Raw genomic sequence first — 18,025 nt, forward strand, 5'->3', positions numbered from 1 at the left:
TGTGTGTGTAAAAGTAACAAAGAAAGCTGCATGAATCCAGACAAAGGATGCTATTTTGACTTTTTGCATCTGACATGAACACTTCTAAGACCACCAATGGATAGAGCAGAGATGATGCAGCAAAATGGCCTGTTGTTTTGTAAATACTATGCACAATGCCACACTATTGGGTCCCTTATGGTTAACAGAAATAATAACAGTTCCTTTGACGAGACTTGCTCAGTTTCAAAATAAGCAGTGTTTATTTCGATAAAATTCACAATTCATATAAAAAGTATGAAATGATGCTCACACCATATCACTAAAGAGTAGTATGCAAGCAATGTCCATTCTCTCTCAGTCTGCTTACAGATCTGTATTTGGAACAGCTGGCTTTCATTGGTGGTTTATATTTTCACAGTGAAGAGCTACATTCTAGGAGTTTGAAAAATAAAGCAGCAATATACCCTCTACTGTATAAATAATGGTGTGTTCGATTTAACTCTTTTATAGCTTTTGCCGTGGAAGGAAAAAATCAACTAGTGCAGCAAACATATTCACTTTAGGAAAAGATTTGGGCCTTTTCAATCTTGCTTAATATTTCTCTACTTGTTCATTATGGCGTCACTCAACTGAAGATCAAGTCTCCACTAGCAGGATGGGCAGATAAGCAATTTCCAGCAGTTTCCACTTCTTCTTCGCAGTCCTCCTGCATGCTCCTCTACTCCAGAGACCCTCCATAGGAGTTTGGGGAGGGGGCCCAGGGGGCGGCAGGGCAAGGAGGAACAGCTGGAAATTTCTTACCTCCTCTGTTAGGAGGTATGTTGTCAGCTGCAAGATGCAGCTGGAAGAAACCCCGTGGCTGTAAACTGAAGATTTAAGGAGTACACTTGGATACCTGAAGCTCTGCGTAAAAATGAACTTCCCCTATCCTCTTCATTTTGGGGAAATTCACTATAACAGAAAATATTTGCGCTTTGTCAGAAAGAAAGAGGACAGAGCTAAAAGAATGTGCCATAATATAGGGTCTCATCCGATGCTGCAGTGCAGGTAACAGAACTTCCTCTCCCTCTTCTGTCCCTTCCAGCCTCGGTGCACCCCCAAAATCAGCTCTAGGGGGTTGCGGGTAAGGATGGGCAAATTTGCAAATTGCAGGTTTTTTGGTTTTTTAAAATCCGTTTCTCATTTTTCCAATCATGAAAACATAAAATGGGCCGGCAGGATCAGGCCAATGGCTCACCCAGAACAGCATCCCTGCATCCTGTTCCCACAGTGGCTGGCCACTTCAGTTCTCCTCATATACACATGATTTTGCGAATTTGTTTTTTTAAAAGATACAAGTCTCCCTAAAAAAAATAATCAGCAGCATTTTAGTGCAAATTTATCCCAATAGGTACATTTTTTGGATGCAATTTCCCCACAGATAATGCATTTTTAGATGCCAGTTTCACTAAAAGATGGATTTTATACACACTTTACCCCAGTATATGAAATTTATGCACATTACCTGGCTGGAGAAATGCATTGCAAAATTCAGAGAAGTGCGCATTTTGGAGGATAGCTGTGTTTTGGTCCATGTATTATTTCAGAAGTGCAAATTAGCTAAGTTTGCCTATAAATGTGAACTGCATCAAATCCCCCCTGATCCCCAGCATTTTGGGGACCTCTAGAACAGAATTTGCGGACTCCATTTGGCTTAGTAGAAGATGCCCATGAACCAAAATATGGATGGGAACTTTAACTGAAATCAGTTTTTAATTTCTTTCAATAGAGCTGCAACATTTAATCCTGGTATGGCGAACCTTTGGCCCTTCATATGTTCCTGAACTATAACTCCCATCATCCCTGACCATTGCTAGGGCTGATGGGAGTTGTAGTTCAGGGACAAAGGTTCCAAATCCCTGATTTAATGAATCAGTAGCTATATGTATTTTTTTTGGCTGGATTAAAAAGCTGCCCCCAATAAACTGTGCATTTTAATGGTTAATTCCTTTAAAAAGAAGTACTTATAAAAAAGATGTACACGTCAGGCTCATTCTTAGAAATGGCAGTCCTTCTGCTTCAGTCCATCATTTTGAATGGGTCTACTCTGACTGACTAAATCAGATATCCTGAATGTTCAGAGTGACATATATTTGAGACTTACAATATGTAAAATAATTAATAACCTTAGTTGATAACAGAAGTGCAGGGAGGAACTTTTCATTTGAACACTCCCCAAGTTTCTTTTCACTCTTCTTAACTTTAAATGAAAACACCAGTGCTGCTCACTATCAACAGCAGGAAATAAATATTTTAAATGTATTGTTACACATGGTTTCTATGTGCACTATTTACCTTCTATGGATAATACCATCAGAACCACTCAACACATGATACAACACATAGAACATATCATCAAGAAACATACACGGTTCAGTAGCTATTCTCATACAAGTAGACAACAGTTAACACGATGACATAACTTATGAGTTGCATTTGCAGAAAATATGCCACTGAATATATTTTGCATTTGGTTCACTTTGCTTAATGCTGAAATTCATGTGTGATTGTTCACTGTTTGAAGAAATGTAAAGAAATGTATATTAAACCATCAGGGTCCATACGGTGTTTTAGTGCCAAACAAAGACACTAATGTGGAATTAAAAACGTTTCAATTTTCAAACCTGTGATTTTTCATGGCTCGTGGCCTTTATCACTAATTTGAGTTAGCAAGGCGTATGCTTCAGAAGTTTTTAACTATTTTCTCTGTGTGAATTTCCTGTGTTTGGGCACCCCCAGATTCTTTTTCACCGCACTTATTAATTCAATGATGAATGGCAACAAACTCAACTAATCAAGGGACGTTCTAGAGACAAGAAAACAAAGTGATCAAGTGATCCCTTATGTGCACAGTGACTCTGGCAGCTGCATAGAAGAGCTGTCGCATTCACTTTAGTAGAGGAGGTGCAGTAGAGCTCCAGGCCTCCACTGAAGTCAATGAGTAAGTCACCAAGCAGAGAACATCCATTGAAGTGAATGTGGTTCCTGGAATCAGGATTGCTCTTCTTTGTTGGGTTTCCAAAGGGGGATAGATCAGCGTAGACTAAACATTTGCAATTTTCCACAAGTATCATGGAATTTTTGAGTAGCTTACTACTACATGTTCCATAATAATACAGCTAAAAAAGCAGTCATGATTATGCTTTGAAATTTCAATACATCACATGAACAATATATTTCACAGCTTGTATCAATATAGGGTGATATTCCATGTTAGTCACACTTACAGTAGGCCCATTTAAATAAATGGGAGTTGAAGTCACCTAAGACCATTGATTTTAATGGGTGTACTCTGAATATGATTTAGTTGGCTTCTACCCACAAAATGTATATGATAGACAGTTTTGTAGTAACACTTTTTACACTAAATACAACAAAGAACACCACAAGATAAAAGAAACTACAGGTGTTACCATTTTGGTGTCACATTTATCGAACATGAAATTTAACTTTGGGTTCATTGAACGATGACAGCTCCTATATACAAAATGTGTAGAGGAAGATATTAAAGTAAATGTAAAGCCCACTAGAAACTCATATACAGCTTTAGGCGAATACTAATTTCAGTGTCTCCAAGCAATGTTGTGGAATCACTACCACAATGTTAATAAAAAAATATATATATTCATTGAGGCATAGTGTTTCCTGTACCACCAAGTGCTATCCTTTAGTAATTCAGTCTATTCTATCAATATATATTTATGATAAAGAACATTGAATCCAAGATTAGAGAAAATGATGCTCCGAGTCAGATGAAGCTTTATTATACAATAAATAGAAATAAATACCTTTATTTACAACTTCAGCAAGCCATCATTTAAAAAGAATTCTGCCAGCAGAAAAGAAAAGCTTTATTTGAGTTGGATCCAGACCTGCCCTTCCCTGAACCGAAGGAGTCATTGCATTTTGGAAGGGACAGAGATCCAGCAGAGGAAAGGACTGAGGAGATTTTTGCCAATCTCTTCTCCCCAGCACCATCTTCCATGTTGTTCCAGGGGGTCACCGGCCTTCTAGAATAGCTTTTCAGCTGGCACAGTATCAGCAAAAGCTACCTCCTGCCTTCCTCCAGTGGGAGAGTCTGGATCCAGCCCAGACTGGGGAAAACCTTTTCTGCATTCTTGGCAAATGAGCCATCCATTAACTCTGACGTAACGGGAACATGAAATTGAGAAGAAAAGTGTTCATGAGCATTGCCATTGTGGTGGTAGCTAATGAGCTATGCACATAGGACTACCCTTCTTTTGCATTCACTGTCCTATATAGCAGCCATTGCTGTGGTCAGTCACACTTTCCTGAAGAACTGTGATCACACAGATGGTTACCATCTCATGACATCTGCTGCCCAATTTGATCCAACCTGTGTACTAACTGCATGATGAAATTCAGTAGTGCGAACAAGGGCTGGCAACACCCCCCCCAGGTTTCTGTGTTTCCCCCTGAAGTACTACACTCCCTCTGAAATTGAGTGGGCAGGGGACCATTTTGGGTTGAACTGGTTTGCTAGTTTAGTTGGGGGCAAGAGCATTTTCCTTAGCAGTGGAATCTCTCTCTCTTAAGCCATAAAACTCTGCAGTACTGCTGCCTGTGTTGGAGGTAGCTTTGGTGGGCTTTTTCTCTTCTTTTGCCCATCCATATTTCCTCTAGTCCTTTGATTAAAGCAGCAGCAGTGGTGGGGAAGTATTGTGGTAGCCACAACAAGAGCTCCACCCACTGCTACGTAAAAGCATGAGAGTGTGCATGGTTTTGAGGAGAGGACGGCATTGGGATCCCACCACTGTTGCCATAATCATAGGTAAAGGTAAAGGGACCCCTGACCACTAGGTCCAGTCGTGGCCGACTCTGGGGTTGCGGCGCTCATCTTGCTTTATTGGCCGAGGGAGCCGGCGTACATGTGGCCAGCATGACTAAGCTGCTTCTGGCAAACCAGAGCAGCACACAGAGACGCCGTTTACCTTCCCGCTGGAAGGTACTACTTGCACTTTTAACGTGCTTTTGAACTGCTAGGTTGGCAGGAGCAGGGACCGAGCAATGGGAGCTCACCCCGTCACGGGGATTCAAACCGCTGACCTTCCAATCGGCAAGCCTAGGCTCTGTGATTTAACCCACAGCGCCACCCGTGTCCCTGCCATAATCATAGTTGGCTCTAAAAAAGAGAGTGCTGCTGCCAGTTGTAATGGTAAATGGCTCTCATGTCCCCTCAAATGGCTCAGCCTCTACTATTTAGCAAGGAGGGAACTGTTCTCCCCGGGACCCTACATGAAGATTGTGCTGGTGAGCTGGGGACGGCCAGTTCATTGCCAGTGAAGTGTGACTTGGCTTTATGTTCCACTGAAATCAGTTGCTGTCTATCCTGACTGCTAAATGCAACCTCCATATTCTACCAAAGATTAAAGTAAGCTTACCCAACCTCGTGTCCAACAGATGTTGGAGACCACAAGTTCCACCATCCCTGACTATAGGGCTTTGCTGGTCAGGGCTGATGGAAGTTCTAGGTTAGAACTGGAGGGATAGGGAAAGCTGTACTGAAGACTCAGCAGCAAGGCAAGGCTATCTCGATCTTGCTGTGATTGTGATCTTCCCAACAGCTGCTTGGTTGCCCAATGATGGAGACAGGCGGTCCAGCTGGAAGGATCCTAATCTGTTGTGACATTGACAGACAGCAAAGTTGCCTGTGATCCAGAGCATATTTAACTTTTTTTTTTTTTTAAGTAAGACTGGTAATGGGACATATGCATTATTTTCTTTCGATTGTACACAATATGTCTGTTTTACATATTTAAAACGATGCAAAGTATATGCGCACATATACAGCAATAAGGAGCATTGAAGACTTGTAACAGCTGCTGATGGGATATAAAGTAGATGCGTATAGTTTGCAATCAGTAAAATAAATCCATCTGATTTCAGTAGACATTGAACCTAGCAAACCACATTTCTTTCTTTCCATGAACACCAAATCAGTTGCATGGGAAAAAAATCCTGAAGTCATAGTGCAATCTGCTGTACTGCTTAAGGATGTATCAAGCCCAGGCACACCTTCTAACTTCCTTGCAGTGCCCACGTTGTATGTTTCATGAACATAATGACACATTTCAGGCAGTTGGCTGTGCTATAACACAACAAATGTACACAAGTCTAAAAAGTGTATGGAAGATTTGGGGGGGAACTTCCCCCCCACTCTCCATTGTTGTTGTTGTTGTAAAAATAGATCAGCATGTGCAAAAACCAGAGAAAGGAAATAGTGATGGTGAGATCTCAGTCAAAGCTGTAGATGAAGGCCAAATCAGATTTTTTTAAAATTATGTATATCTGCAGTGATGGAGAAGGGGTGTGCCAAAGACATCAGAAAAAGTTTGGTTTAATTGTGGTGAGGTTAATACCAGTTTGGGGGTGGACCAACATTTGCAAAAAATAAAAAATAAATGAAGAATGCACCTAAGTACAAATTAAGCGTAAGATCCACTACAGGGGTCTGTGCATTCTACTTATAGGATATATTCTGACCACTGTCTGAAATCTAGACAGTGCAGGCATGCCCAAAATATTCCTATTGCCTGAGTTTATGAGGACCCAAATTCACATGTGAATAAACAGTTTATGCATATTCACTGATTTGTCCTCAGTCTAAATCAGCAGCACTTCCTGGTTGACACACTTGACAAGAAGTCAACCAGGAATTGCCCAGGGAGGAGATCCTGTTCCCAAAACATTAGAGCAAGTTTACACATATAAATCTCCTTAATGGATCAGTCCCACAGATACAAAAGGATGCTACATGGAGTAAAGCGTCACCACTCAGGATGATGTGCAAGATGGTCCACATTGGATTGGGTAAATTTGGTGAACTTCGACACCAATCACAAATCACTTCCTCACCCAATTCTTCTACACATATGGCCTCTACTCTCAAAACTCTTTAGGGCCCATATTATTGGAAGGAACATTTGTCTTATATAAACAACAAATAGATATAGTTCCACAGAAGTCAAGTGCTGAACATATATCTACAGAATGAAGCACTTTTCAATGGAATTTAGAACACAATTTTATGTGTTGCATTTAGTCGAATAGGTAACAAGCGTAATCTGAAAACCGAAGCATTTTACACATATGTGGTTTCATTCTACTTCAGATGTACACTCCTGCCTTATTTGAAAATTACCTCCAAATGTATGCTCGCCCAAGTTTCCTACTGACACTAGAATGGACTTTATGGTGTATATATGTAAATGTAGCATAGGTAGATTTTGATTACAATCAATTAGTACATATGACATATAAATTCACATTCTTGAAAAACCTCGTGACTTTTACTTTGCTTTCATTAGCCTGAAAACAGGCCTTTCTTATGTCTCCTGTGTAATAGGCCCCAAAAGGCAATGTCAGAGCTGCTTGTGCATGTTCAAAGCAAATCTCAGAGCCTTGATAGAATGAATTGGACCACACTTCCTAGCACATTTCAAGAGCTCTTCCACATACTATTGTCCCCCAAGCTTTAGGAAGGTAGGCTGATGGTGAATACCTCAGCTTACTTACTTTCATTAACATTTGCTGTAAACAACCAACAATCTTCTTCACAAGACGAAATGAGAGGCCACTGCTTAATTTTAATAGGACAATGTGTCTCAGATGGTTAAACACTTAAAGCTGTGGTGGTTGGGACTCTGGGTGAACATCACTGTGCTGGCCAACTAGGTTGTGGAAAACGTGCGCCGCCAAGTCATCACTCAGTGTCCAAGAACCCATTTTTTGGGGCTGTTAGGATCAAGTTTTCCGAAGGCCGATAGGAAAGAGAGGACATCTTTGTCGTGAAACTAGCGTGTCTGACATTGTGGGGGCTGTATTTCAGAAGCTGGAGGAAATATTTCCTGAAGTTCTTTCCAAAAAAGCCATAAAAGAGGGGGTTCAGGCAGTTGTTAAAATACGCTAAGCAGATCGTGAAAGGCATGGCTGTATCCACAATGTCGATGATATTACAATCGGTGATCACACTGAGTTGAATCAGCACATCCAGAAAAGTGAATATTTGATGAGGAACCCAAGAAAAAAAGAAAAAAAGGACAATTGCAACAATCATCTTGAAAATATCATCGTTTCTGGTCTTGTTTTTCTGAATCTGGTATGCTTTCTTCAGGGCTTTCCAGATTAATATATAGCTTGTTAAAATGATCACGAAGGGGATCAAAAACCCCAGCATGTTTTTCGATAAGCCCAATCCAACTTTGAGTGTTGTGCCGTTGGTTGTGTTGGAGGGGGTCTGATACCGAAAAGCACATACCGTTATATTTTCATTTTCGATTAAGTATACGGTACGGTGGATAATCACAGGCAAGCTGGCAAGGGCCGCCATCAGCCAGATGATGATGCAAGTTACCCGGGCAACAAGCATCGTGCGCTGAAGCCGGGACTTCATTGGGTGCACGATTGCCAAGTAACGGTCAATGCTGAGGCACGTCAGGAGAAACACGCTGGCATACAGGTTGAAGGTTGCTGCAGCCGAAGCTAACTTGCACAAGCCACTGCCAAAAGGCCAGCGGTATTGCATGGCGGCATTGGCCGCCCACAGTGGCAAAGTCACGAGGAAACACAAATCAGCCAGAGCTAAATTGAACAGAAAGACACTTGCCACAGTTTTCAGCTTCATGAAGAAGTAAATAACAATCACCACCAAACTGTTTCCAAATATACCTATGATGAAGATGATGGTGTAAACGGTTGGAACAACAATTAGCATGTAGTTGTGCCTTCCCAGTGAGGGGCAGTCCACATGAATTCTTTTCACAGTCTCTTCTGTGGACATATTTAGGAGCATCTTGATAAGTTCAGGTAGAGGCTATTTGGAAAATTAATTCCAGGCTCATCTGGGGAAGAAAAATGAGAATATTATCACTACTGTTTTGCCTTTATATATATTTTTTGTGTCAGGAAGGACTTGTTCAACAGTTTCTTAACAGCAATTATGGTAGATGTTTAATACTCTAACTACATTTTCATGAATTAAATTCCGTATTCCGGAGAAGCCTGCATTATGCTCCAAATATTTAACCTAGTACTTTGATTTCAATTGGCGTAAGTTATATCATTTGGGTAGGGACCAGTGTTCACTGGAAAAGTACATGGCCCTAAATTCAATCCCTGGCAACAGTTGTTTTTGTTTTAAAAAAGAATAAGAACAGATTCACACTATACATTTAAAGCACTGTCCCACCACTTGCCATGACTGTTCAATGGCTTCTCCCAGAGAATTTTGGGAGCTGTAGTTTGTTAAGCGTGCTGAGAGTTGTTAGGAGACCGCCTTCCCCCTCCAGACCCACAATTCTTAGAGTTTCCTGCGAAGAGAGATTGATTGTTAAACTACACTGAGAATTGTAGCTCTGCAGATGGGAGACAGGGGTCCCCTAACAACTCTCAGCAAATGGCTCCATAGCAGTTTCCTAGCTAGCAACCAATTTTGGAAAAATGGATAGCTAACCCTTTCCTGCCACCTTTCAGTAGCTTTGCAACTCGTGGAAGAAGAGAATTCCCATAAGTTGGAATGCAAGTTGGAATCACAAAAATGACCTTTGGGGGAAGGTTTATTCTCCTCTTCCATTGGTCCCCCACCCAGTCATCATTTCCATAAAACACACACACAGAGGGAGAGACTACACAGTAATGGTGGGTTACCTCACAATGTTATTGTATCCCACTTTGTCACAGATCCACAACAATAGTGGGAAAGGGTGTTTGCTACTTCTTACATTCGTGAAGCAATTCTCAGTATTGCACTGCGTGTCTGCCTCCTGCCCTTAGGTTGGTACATCCAACGGGAATCCAGGCATTAAGAGCTATGCTTTAGATTGAGGATGGGAGACCTGTGACCTTCCATATGTTGTCATCCTTGATCAGTAGCCATGCTGGCTGGGGCTGGTGGAAGTTGGAGTCCATCAACAATTGGAGGGCCACAAGTTCCCCATCCTTGTTTAGAACAATTTTATATCTATCATAATGACTTCTTGAATTTAGGTATATTAATGTTTTCTTGCACTCTACAAGAACAAGGGACTGACTCAGTGCTTTTTTCCCTGCGGGTACGCATACCTCTAAACATTTTGTGAATCTAAGTTTGGTCTCATTGAGGGGCAGTATTTCAATATGAGTAGGAAAATGAGATTACCCCTAAACATTTTTTTTTTAAAAAAGAAAGCACTGGACTGACCTAAGCAACCTGGACATTACATCATGAAAAATGAATGAAATGTTCTTTCCACTGCAGTATCTTATCAATGTAAATGCCAAATATAGCACAACTGCTAGATCCCAGATATCTTGGTGTTCTGTTTAGGTTATATTATGGATCAAAATAATCAGCATCTGAGTAACATTCATAGGCTATGTTTTGGCTGCTCACTGGAGACCAAGACAAACAACGCAATTAAATATGTTTTTAGTGAATCACTTAAGAGGTCGTCTTGGATCACGGAAGTTTAATAGCTGTTAATGAAAACAAAACCTCTTGGCATTCAGAAACTTGTCTATCTGAACTTACGTGGATCTCTTGCCAAAAGTTAATTTGTGTCTGATTAGCAAGCATATTGGCTTTATTCTTAAACTCACTTTGGGTATGCTAAGTCACTATGATTAAAATAAATATGAGCCAAAATCAATGAACCAAACATGTTTTCTTGCTGATTGTAATGGAATAATAGTATGAAGAAATTGTATATTTGGAGTGTGTTGCCTGTAACAGGAAAGTAGTCAGTTGTTCCATTGGCAGAAGCAGCAGCCATGTATTGTGAATTCACATAATATCTGTTCACATGACATCATACACCCTGTAATCACATTCCTGTTTGATGCAGGTTCAGAAGGGTCTTTTGAATAGTTAATATGTACAAACTGAGTTGTACAGGATCTCAGAATGTGTGGACTGATCCTTTAGACCGGTGATGGCCAAAGATGGCCCTCCAGCTGTTTTGGTACTACAACTCCCATCATCCCTAGCTAACAGGACCAGTGGTCAGGGATGATGGGAATTGTAGTCCCAAAACAGCTGGAGGGCCACGTTTGGCCATCACTGCTCTAGACATACAGTTCATACTTGTGTAGGGTTTGTTGACAAGGTCTGTTGAATGCATGCACCTCAGGGTGGGGTTAGTGGATACCAACCTGCCTTACCTAGATTCATTCATGTGAATGCCATGTCATGTGAATAGGACTTTAGTAAGAGATACATAAAGAGAGTATAATACTCAGAAAAATGAGCAGGAGGGTATCCTGAAGCAGGTGAAGTAATAGATACTACTATCTAAAGAGAGGGGCCCCTCTTAAAACCATTAAATCCAGAATTTAAAAATTTAGGGGTGTGGTCAACTAACTTTTCAATGGGTAGGCCCACTGAAATTCATGGCCATGACTAATGTAGGGCCATTAATTTTGATGGATTTAGTTAGTTAATAAAAGTTAGTTGAACACCACCCTTAGAATTGCCTAACTGCAGCACTGGTTGAAGCTATATTTATTCCTGGTTAGAAACTTGACTGTACTCTGTGATTCCATGGCTACTTGTTGTTTAATTGACAAATTGTGGGGGTGCAGTCTTGCAAAAGAGCATGTTTACTCTGAATATCTGCAATGACTCCTGGATATAATTCCATTATAGCAAAAGTGTTGTTTCACAGAGGGCGAGTGCTACAGAATGCACTTATATTAGCTAAGGATCATTCAGTTTCTTAGGAATTGCGCTAGCACTGAATACCTAATTATGTGTAACTGAATATCAAACTTTTGTCAAGGACCACAATTTAATTTCCCCTATTCATGGGAAATTTGACTGTAAATTATAGTTTAGGCACCTCTCAGAAAGAATCTTTGTTATTTTTATGAAGTTTAAAAAGTTAGACAGATATTTTAAATGGAGGTTTCTCAAGATAATAATTCCTGCTTTTAAGAAATAAAGCAATATACTGACCACAGAAGGTACCATTTTAGGGTTTTTAAACATGTGCAACATTTGACACATCCTAGTGCCAAAACTACTAGCCTCATTATTAATCAGGATTGCCTTTCAGTTTGCCACAAAAAAGAATAAAGAGAATTGCCTTTCGGCCAATCATAAGGCTGCCATCACATCATGCTTTTAAAGCTCTATGATAACACTTTAAGGAGCCATGGCTTGCCCCCTCCAAAGAATTCTGGGAGCCGTGGTGTGCTAAGGCTGCAGAGAGTTGTTATCAATCCTTCTTCAAGGGGTACTCTGGAAACTGTAGCCATATTTGAGGGGGGGGGGGATATAGGCTTACTTTCAGTGGCACTACTTGAGAATTACGGATCCATTGGGTCACCAGCCTCTTTCGGCCAGTGGGCACAAATGGAATTTTGGGTGCATGGTAGAACACACTCTAAATCAGGGGTGTTTCTGGATTCCAACTCCCACCAGCCCCAGAATGTCTGATGGTTGTGGCTGCACTCCAGCAACATCGGGGTCACAGGTTCCCCGGCCCTGTTCCAGACGATACAGTAAATGAATTACCGTATTTTTCGCTCTATAACACGCACCTGACCATAACACGCACGTAGTTTTTAGAGGAGGAAAACAAGAAAAAAATATTCTAATCGAAACAGTGGATGTATGATTTTTGTGGTTCATGCTGTGGCCACAGACATGTGATCTGACAGTGAGTTTGGGGTAGCCCAATGCAAAAATCCTGAGGATCCATGTGGATCCATGCTTTGTAACCACGTTTTTGCGCCATTGCGGCCCCATGAAACAGTGTGTGTGTGTGTTTTTTGGTGCAGGCTGTAGCCATGGACATGCTATGTGATCAGATGGTGAATTTGGGGTGACCCAGTGCAAAAATCCTGAGGATCCATGTGGATCCGTGCTTTGTAACCATGTTTTAAGTGGGGAGGGAAGGAAAAGCACTCAAGGGACAAGAAGCACGCATGGGGTGTGTGGAGAAGAATGCTGCTAATAATGAAGAAGAGGCTCCTCTCTGGCTTTGCTCCTTTAGAACAAGCAGGCTCTGCGTCTCTCCCTCCTCCCCGGCAAGGAAACCACGATATTAACCACTCTGAGACAAATCAAGAAAATTGCGACCAACACTCTCCCCCAACAAGCGCAGTGAGGTCAACACACACACACACACACGCAGAGAGAGAACTGGCCCTAAAGTTGCAGGGCGCTGGAAGTCGCAGGGGCGCTGGGGGAGTGAATGGGAAGCAGAGAATGAGAACGATCCCTCACACAGACAGACACACAGAGTGTCAATTCTAAAGTCGCAGGGAGAGTGAACGGGAAGCAAGAGAAGGAGAAGGAGCCCTCACACACACAGAGACACACAGAGTGTCAATTCTAAAGTCGCAGGGGCGCAGGGAGAGTGAACAGAAGCAAGAGAAGGAGAAGGAGCCCTCACAGACACACAGAGTGTGGATTCTAAAGTCGCAGGGAGAGTGAACGGGAAGCAAGGGGAGAAGGAGCCCTCACGCACACACAGACACACAGAGTGTCGATTCTAAACTCGCAGGGAGAGTGAATGGGAAGCAGGAGGAGAAGGAGCCTTCTCGCACACACAGACACACAGAGTGTCGATTCTAAAGTCGCAGGGAGAGTGAAGGGGAAGCAGGAGGAGGAGAACGATAGCTCAAGCACACGCACACCCCCTACAGTGGCTAATCCAAAATCTGACGGCACAAAACTGCAGGCAGGGGCAGAGAGCAGGGGTTGTTTTAAAGCAGCTAACTCCCGCTCTGCTTCTCTCCCTCCTCCCCGGCTCCGCTAGCTGACAGGAGCCGCTTACACCCGCTTTGCTGTTTCAAAGCGAGCCACGGACTGCTCACGACTGCAGCAGATTCCCCCGCCATCTGTAGGCATTCGCTCCATAACACGCACAGACATTTCCCCTTACTTTCTAGGAGGAAAAATCTGCGTGTTATGGAGCGAAATTTACAGTACCATATTGGCCTGAATATAAGCTGCACCCGCAAACAAGCCGCACCTTTAAAATTCAAGGGGGGGGGGAGAAAAAAAGACAATACCCGAATATAAGCCACTCCCTTAAAATTCCACAGGCACTCACACCTGTAAATGACAAATATAGAAGAAAATCCTACGGGTACTAGAGAGGACCCACAAGTGGCTTAAACACCTGTTCGTAGCACCATAAATGCAAATCAATACTGCACTGTCAATACCATACCATATGTCTGTTGCAACAGAGATATTGAAAAAACCAATTTTTGTAAAGTCACGAATTTAAGCTGCACTTTAACTTTTCACGGTTGGATTTTTTTTTTTTTGGGGGGGGTGCGTCTTATATTCGGGCCAATATGTTATTATAATCTGCTGAATAAAACCACCTTAGTTTGGAATTTTTAGGGCGTGTACTAAGAGGACCATGAACTTTCAGAGAAAGTATGCCACTGAGTTCCAGTTGCTGGGGGAAGGCTATAACTTTCTTGCCCTGGTCACTTTCCTAGAGACTCCCGGTTGGCCATTATGGGTGGGAAACAGGTTCTTGTTTGGTCTGCTCAAGGAATCTTTGTATGTCCCCATTCAGATGTTGCCTATTTTAATTGCACAAGATAATATCCTTCAATATGTTAAGTCCTGAAACCAGGATGTGTGTCTACCCATCCGTGCTCCTGTGTGAGTCATCTGATCCGCTTGAGACCACAAAAGACACATTTCTTGAGGGGCGCTCTTATGGTGCCCCAAAATGTGTGTTTTGGGGTGCTGTGTGAGATCGCAGCCCTGAAAAAGGTGCTTTTTCTGGGGTGAGATCTCGGTGCAAAATCGCGAGAGATCACAGCACCCAAAATTATTGCCATGCTCTTGTGAGGAAAAATGGGGTGTCCTGGTTTTCCCAGGACATTTGGAGGGCATGCAAGGTATAGTGACGGCCTTTCTTGTTTGCTCATTAAGAAATACTATTTGGTATTGTAGATTCCTGGAACAGGACAGCTGTGTGACTTTCTCACGATAAAGTTTAAGTGAGATATTTTTGTAACCTTATCACCTGTATGACCTTGCCAAGCTATTTGTTTGAGGTTATATTACTTTGAGAAATAACGGCCAAGGGGCCCAGTGTCTAAGCTGCACTGAGGAACTATTGCTAAGATCCAAATTGGATTTTTATAGTCAAGGGAACTTCTAACGCTTCCAAAGGTAGCACCGATAAAAGATGTTCCTCAGGAAATCCACAGCTGGTGCACTGGTATGAAAATCTGAAAGCAAGTGAAAAGCTTAACAACTGAAGCAGAAACACATCCTTTCTGAAGTGGAAAATCAAGATGGCAGCTACCACCAATGTGATGCAGCATAACAGCTTGGAACATACCTACGCCTTGCACTAAATTATCCCCCTTCCTTTGCCAGGAAACATGAAGATTTAGTTATAAAAACTGTAGCATGGAGATTTCTCCATTTACTGCAATGCATTTCATTTACATTATCACTAATCTAGGGAAAGTGCAAAATTTCTCTAGACAATGCATGAAAGACACTTAAATCGGGAGGAGCATTCGTTCTTAAGAGCCGACCAAACGATCACAAACATTTCACGGCTGCATTCTGGGTATCAGTGATAGTGGCAGATTATCCAGCTGCATAATTCTGTGCTGATCAAAATACCTATGTGATGCACTCTGGATCTGTTCAAACCATCAATAGTTGCCCTGTATTTCATTGAGAGGTAAATTGCAGAAATTTGCATTCTGCAACAATAATGAACTTTCCTCCCCCCCCCCCGCTTTTTAAATGTTAGCTAACTATAGAAAAGGGAAAATAGTGAAATTGGCCTTGACCTTTTCAAAGATATATAAAAAAACAACAGCTTTGTATTTTGATAGATCACCCTGTAATTAGTTATTATAATGAAATTAATTTAATGAGCTTTGCAGAGCTGTGTAGAGTCTACACAGCAATTAAGCAAGAACATAATTTAATTTGTGTTTTCCTTTACCAGGCTTCATATTTGCTTCTATTTCCCATCATGCTCCCATTTTGTTGATTAACTATAACAAATACCCTTAAAAAGAGGTCATAAAGGGAAATTTGCAGGATACAACCTGATCTCCTTTTCTTCATGAATGTTTAGAAATGCTTTAAGAAATGACAGTCCAAACTTTTGCACACTTACTACTAAAGAACAGATATAGGCAAAAGTGTCAATTTTGTTTTCTCAATTTTTTAATCTTAAATTCAGTTCTCCATATTTCCATATCAGTTTTTAATGTGTGTGCTTGTGCTTTTAAAGTTCACATGAAAATATAGGCTTAATGCCATTTAGGTTTCCCACAGATACTTAATATTCAACATGGGGAGGCCTTAAATCTAAACTTGCTTGTAGAAACAAAACATTAAAAATATTGTTCCAGAGAAGAATAGTGGCAAAATGCCTTCCTGACTGAAGGGCTTCTTTTGGCTTTGGAACTTGTGAAATGCAGGCGAGAGAGAGAGAGAGAGAGAGAGAGAGAGAGAGAGAGAGATGTTACTGGATATTGCTTTCATTTTAATGTGGAACCAATGCCCCAAACTGATCTATATAAATGTGCTGCCTAAAATATAGTTACTGTAACCTTTCAAAATCAAGCAGAAGAGTGGCCATTACAGCTAGCTGGATTACCAAGCTGTTACTTGCATCCCATGGTTGGTTGCTACTTGGAAATGAAGTTCTTCCAAATGCCACTTCACAGCCTGAAAATACTGGGATGGACGCAGAGGTCCATCTGCCAGTGGAGGGGGATTTCCCCATTGGAGGAACTGTTTCTGGATCCAACCCACGGTTCTCTAAAGATATACGGTACTAGAAACATTCCACCAGAGAATCTAGTTAAAATTATTGTTGTGAGGGTGGGTTTTTCTTGGTCGTGGTAGAGGGTGGGAGTTAGGCTGTAGACACGAGTGTCTTCTAATTCCTGGATCCAGTAAGGGTTGGAATCTAACGGAAGATCCCACTGTTGAATTAGCCAGGCAAGGGCCACAATGACCCTAAGTATAAGTTGGTATAAGAAAAGAAGTTTGCTGTGTGCCAGAGGGCAAATGGGTGGCCTCCCTCCCTCACCTGGTGGGTCATGAGAAGGACGAAGACCAGAACTGGGTGTGTGAGAGAGCTGGACTAGAAGGAGGAAGCAGGCAGTAGCCAGGGAGTGAGAAACATGCTTGATTCCTGCTTGAATCCAAGGCTGTGGCTATGGGAGAAGAAAGACCTTCTGAGGTGTTATTGCTGTGAGCCCCTCTTACATAGTATATAAATAAACCATATATCATATACAGTGCTATTTTTCTAGAAAAAGAGGTACTGGAACTCACCATGAACGCCTTCCTTGTTTTCTTATTATGGCAATGGCGCCAACCTGAGAGGTGCCAGAACTGAGTTCTGGTGACTTACAGCTGCATATATATAATAAAGACACCACAGTGTTGTTGGGGGGGGGGAAAACACCCTGTTTTATTTAATGACAAAGGAAAAGTCTTGAAAGTTTGTGGCAACAATGCTGGTTCCAGTCTCACACTTTTCTGCCCTTGCCATTTATAGTGTTACAGTTCCTGTTTGATACAACATTTTAAAGAGTGACTTTGTAGCTGATTGTCTGCCTCTTTGGCCATACAGTGGTACCTCAGGTTACATACACTTTCAGGTTACATACACTTCAGGTTACATATGCTTCAGGTTACTGACTCCGCTAACCCAGAAATAGTGCTTCAGGTTAAGAACTTTGCTTCAGGATGAGAACAGAAATCGTGCTCTGGAGGCGAGGCGGCAGCAGGACGCCCCATTAGCTAAAGTGGTGCTTCAGGTTAAGAACAGTTTCAGGTTAAGAACAGACCTCCAGAACGAATTAAGTACTTAACCCGAGGTACCACTGTATGTTATTGTTATTGGAGAGTGGCAGCCCATCTGCACTACACATTCAAATCAGTATCATATCACTATAAACAGCCATGGATCCCCAATCCCCAAGAATCCTGGGAACTGTAATTTGTTAAGAGCACTGAGAATTATTAGGAGACCCCCCCCCATTC

The 18,025-nt window shown here is 41.7% G+C and overlaps 1 protein-coding gene across 1 annotated transcript in view; it reads right to left on the minus strand.

Annotated features, from left to right (window-relative positions):
* Positions 1-219: 219 nt before the first annotated feature.
* AGTR1 (angiotensin II receptor type 1) overlaps positions 220-18,025 on the minus strand; it is a 53,468-nt gene continuing 35,662 nt past the window's right edge. The window contains exon 2 of the mRNA XM_082224563.1: positions 220-8,882. Coding sequence (XP_082080689.1) covers positions 7,745-8,833 — 1,089 coding nt within the window. The 5' untranslated portion in view covers positions 8,834-8,882 and the 3' untranslated portion in view covers positions 220-7,744. The remainder of the gene's footprint in view (positions 8,883-18,025) is intronic.

Source organism: Podarcis vaucheri, assembly GCF_965113315.1.
Source record: "Podarcis vaucheri genome assembly, chromosome: 5".
Classification (NCBI taxonomy): Eukaryota; Metazoa; Chordata; class Lepidosauria; order Squamata; family Lacertidae; genus Podarcis; species Podarcis vaucheri.